The 3,838-nt window shown below is 43.7% G+C and overlaps 1 protein-coding gene across 1 annotated transcript in view; it reads right to left on the bottom strand.

Moving 5' to 3' along the window:
• LOC101854892 (monocarboxylate transporter 12) overlaps positions 1–3,838 on the bottom strand; it is a gene marked incomplete in the record, with an annotated part of 30,870 nt that overhangs the window by 2,989 nt on the left and 24,043 nt on the right. The window contains 3 exon segments of the mRNA XM_005105955.3: positions 563–643; positions 2,452–2,623; positions 3,362–3,460. Of these exon segments, the coding sequence (XP_005106012.2) occupies positions 563–643; positions 2,452–2,623; positions 3,362–3,460 (352 nt within the window).

Here is a 3,838-nt window from a genome sequence, read left to right as displayed (position 1 = left end):
ACACACACACACACACACACACACACACACACACACTCACTCATCATACAGATTGCCTTTCTCAAGGACAAAATGGCGTGCCCTGACGAGGTCCGAACCTACTACCTTTTGGTTGCGGGCTTAACAGCCTAAAAACTTAACACTCAAAACATGCCTATGCTCAGGCATGTACCCACTTTTACTGGCACATTGACACGATTCAAAACATGTTTTTTTTTGTTGCTTTGGTTTATTCTTTTTTAAAGCGTATTCGAGCACAGCCATGATCATGACTAGCGAAATCAGATTGCCGAAGGAACATCGCAGATATTTTCGTGGAATCAGTAATTGATAAAAACATTCGATCCTGCTCTAACAGCCACCTGTCACCTGTACAAACGGCATCTTCCGTTTATCTGTAACAACGGCCCCTTCCCACCCCCCACCCCACCCCATCCCTTGTGGTTCTTTACAATAATGACATCGTGTAAGAGGTCCATCTGTACAAAACGGCCACATGTCTACTTGACAACGGGTGGCAGTCTTATACAGTTTCCTTTGTAGTTTGAAATAAGCTACCTACCACATAAGGGTGGACTGGATAAGAATCCTGGTGACATTGCAAGCGTAGTAAGGCCAAAAGAACTGCTCAGTCTCTCTATGCCTGTGGGAATTTGAAGATAATAAGAATGAAAGTAGTAGTAGTAGTAGTAGTAGTAGTAGTAGTAGTAGCAGCAGCAGCAGCAGCAGCAGCAGCAGCAGCAGCAGCAGCAGTAGTAGTAATTTAAAAAGTTAACAATAAAACATTAAAATAAATAAATAAATAAAAATAAGTTGCATCAAATATAGGAAAGTGATCCATGTCCTTTACGATAACACAAAAACGTAGTTTGATTAGAGATCATATTACTCCCTTCCTCAACCCCCTCCCGTCTGTCTGTCTGTCTGTCTGTCTGTCTGTCTGTCTGTCTGTCTGTCTGTCTGTCTGTCTGTTGACGAAACAACAAAATCTCTTTTGAAAGCTGAGTGTCTTCCTCTCTTTCACACATACACTCATTCTAATATGCTTAGCACACACACACACAGACTCTCTCTCTCTCTCTCTCTCTCTCTCTCTCTCTCTCTCTCTCTCTCTCTCTCTCTCTCTCTCTCTCTCTCTCTCTCTCTCTCTCTCTCTCTCTCTCTCTCTCTCTCTCTCTCTCTTTCAACACGCATTGGGTGCAACAGTGGTTTAATTAACACAAACAGAACCACCTCATTAAAATAACAATGGTGAGAGAGAGAGGGAGTGAGAGAGTGAACAAGGTGTCATTGTTTGTAGGGAAAAGAGAGAGAGAGAGAGAGAGAGAGAGAGAGAGAGAGAGAGAGAGAGAGGGAGAGAGAGAGAAGGCACAGAGAGGGGGAGAGAGAGAGGGTATATGCATATGTGCGCGCGAGTGTGTGTGTGTGTGTGTGTGTGTGTGTGTGTGTGTGTGTGTGTGTGTGTGTGTGTGTGCTGTGTGCTCGTGTGTGTGCGTGTGTGTGTACATATATATTTTGTGTATGTGAGTGTTTGAGCCTGACTGTTAGTGTCTACATGCAGAGGCATTAGTGTGTGTGTTTGTGAGTGTGTGTATGTGTGTTTGTGTATATGTGTGTGTGTGTGTGTGTGTGTGTGTGTGTGTGTGTGTGTGTGTGTGTGTGTGTGTGTGTGTTAAGCATATGCACTTTAGAATGAGGGTACCCGTACAAGTGGCAAAGAGATGAAAACACTCAGCTTTCAAAAGAGACTTCGTTGTTTCGTCAAATATTTGCTGTCTGCTTCCTTTGAGGTAAGCAAACAGTCATAATTGTTCTAACGAACACCTTTAAAGACAAATACCTGTACAAACAACTCCCCATTTCTCCCGTTGCGTCTTTTCCATCATAATGACACTGTCCCAAGACGTCCACCTCTGTCTTGTAATACAATCCCTTCCCTTTTCTGAACGTTAAGGGTCGGCCGTCTTGGACAATATTGACTGTTTGTACTCCCCCTCTCCCCCCTCCTCTCTCTCTCTCTCTCTCTCTCTCTCTCTCTCTCTCTCTCTCTCTCTCTCTCTCTCTCTCGCTCTCCCTCTCTTTTTTTTCCTCCTTCTCTTTTTTGTTCTCTTCGGTCCCTTTCTGTCTCTGTATCTCCCTCTCTCTCTCCCTCTTCCTCTCTACCCCTCTTTCTCTCCCTCTTCAACACTCACCTTTCTTCCATATCTCTATAGTTGTACAAATTGAAAAAAAACTTAAACAGCGTACAATTTGTTCAAGCTATACTCATCTTTTCCACAAGTGGACAAACGTAATACAATTTCTAATTAGCCCCAGCTCTACTCACCATTTACACAAATGGAACAAACTTAAAACCAATTCTAATCAACCCCAGATCCACTCACCATTTACATACCTTTCCCACAAGAGGACAAACAAACATAACTTCTAATCAGCCATAGTTCTACTCACCTAACGCATCCGTCAACATGACGGCGATGAGGGCCCAGAAATTGGCGGAGAACAGGCCGTAAAGGATGGCGTACGCCATCAATGAGCCAAATGACGTCATGAACCGCACCATGACGTTGACGAGGCCACTCAGAGCCAGACAGGCCACATAGCCGTATCGTCTGGGCCACCACTGAAGACCAAAGGTATGCTTTTTTTGTTTGTGTGTGTGTCTATTTGCTAGTTTGTTGAATACGTTTTCGACAACTTTATTAGACCTACCCCCCCCCCCCCTCCTTAAAATAAAATAAAACAACACGCGTAGAAGCTGACTGCTCAGTGTAAAGCTCTTGTCAAACAACATTTTTTTAAAATGGCGTATGACGGAGTCTAACATCGTGCAGTCGATTTATGCATTCTTATCGATTTTACTTATTACTAACTTACTATTACTTATTTACTCACTCACTAATTCACCCACTCACCCACGCACACACATACACACACACGCACGCATGCGCGCACGCACACAAACACACACACACACACACACACACACACACACACACACACACACACGTGCGCGCGTGCGTCGCGCATACAGTCAGCCAGACAGCCAGGCAGCCAGGCAGCCAGACATATTATCTATATACACATGTCGCTACCTTGAAATTACGAAGTTCTGGCATTTTTGGCCATTTTGAGTTACTGAGACCGAAATGTCAGGAAGTAAAATTATGCTCCATCTAATCTACCAAAATCGTGACATTACTCGGAGTCGCTATCAATATTCAAAGAATTGCATTCCATAATGCTTGACATGTGAAACACAAACACTTTGACATATGATTTCTCAAAACTAGGTACTGAGATAAATAGAACTTTGTAATTCTAAGGTTGCCGTGTATCAAGAAGACGATTAAAGACGTACCGGTCGATCTGACAGCCAGCCGGACAGTATTCGACCAACTATATCGGACAGGCCCATCATAGACAAGATGAGAGCGGCGCTGTCCCTATCCTGCCCGTGCTGCGGAATCAAAAATAAAATTCGTTGACCGGTTTGTTCTGGCTCGGTTTTTGCATGTTTCTTAAAAAATAAGCTTGAGTAAGAGATTAGATCTAGTCATAGATTCCACCGCATTTGCAACACACATAGATCATATAAATGCCGAAGATTAGAGGTGTTACTAGGGAGTAACTTGAAAAGAAAAGGAGGAGAGATAAAGGTGATAGGTGTTTGATAGGAAAGGAGGAGTGAAGCTCATCAGAGCGCCCGCCAACCGCCCCGTCCCCTTTTATGAAGGTCTTCATTTCATTGTATGTGTGTGTGTGTGTGTGTGTGTGTGTGTTTGTATGTGTGTGTGTGTGTGTGTGTGTGTGTGTGTGTGTGTGTGTGTGTGTGTGT

The sequence above is a fragment of the Aplysia californica genome, unplaced genomic scaffold, assembly GCF_000002075.1.
Source record: "Aplysia californica isolate F4 #8 unplaced genomic scaffold, AplCal3.0 scaffold00503, whole genome shotgun sequence".
NCBI lineage: Eukaryota > Metazoa > Mollusca > Gastropoda > Aplysiida > Aplysiidae > Aplysia > Aplysia californica.
Note: the sequence above shows the minus strand (reverse complement) of the source record. Positions and strands in the feature narration are given on the sequence as shown.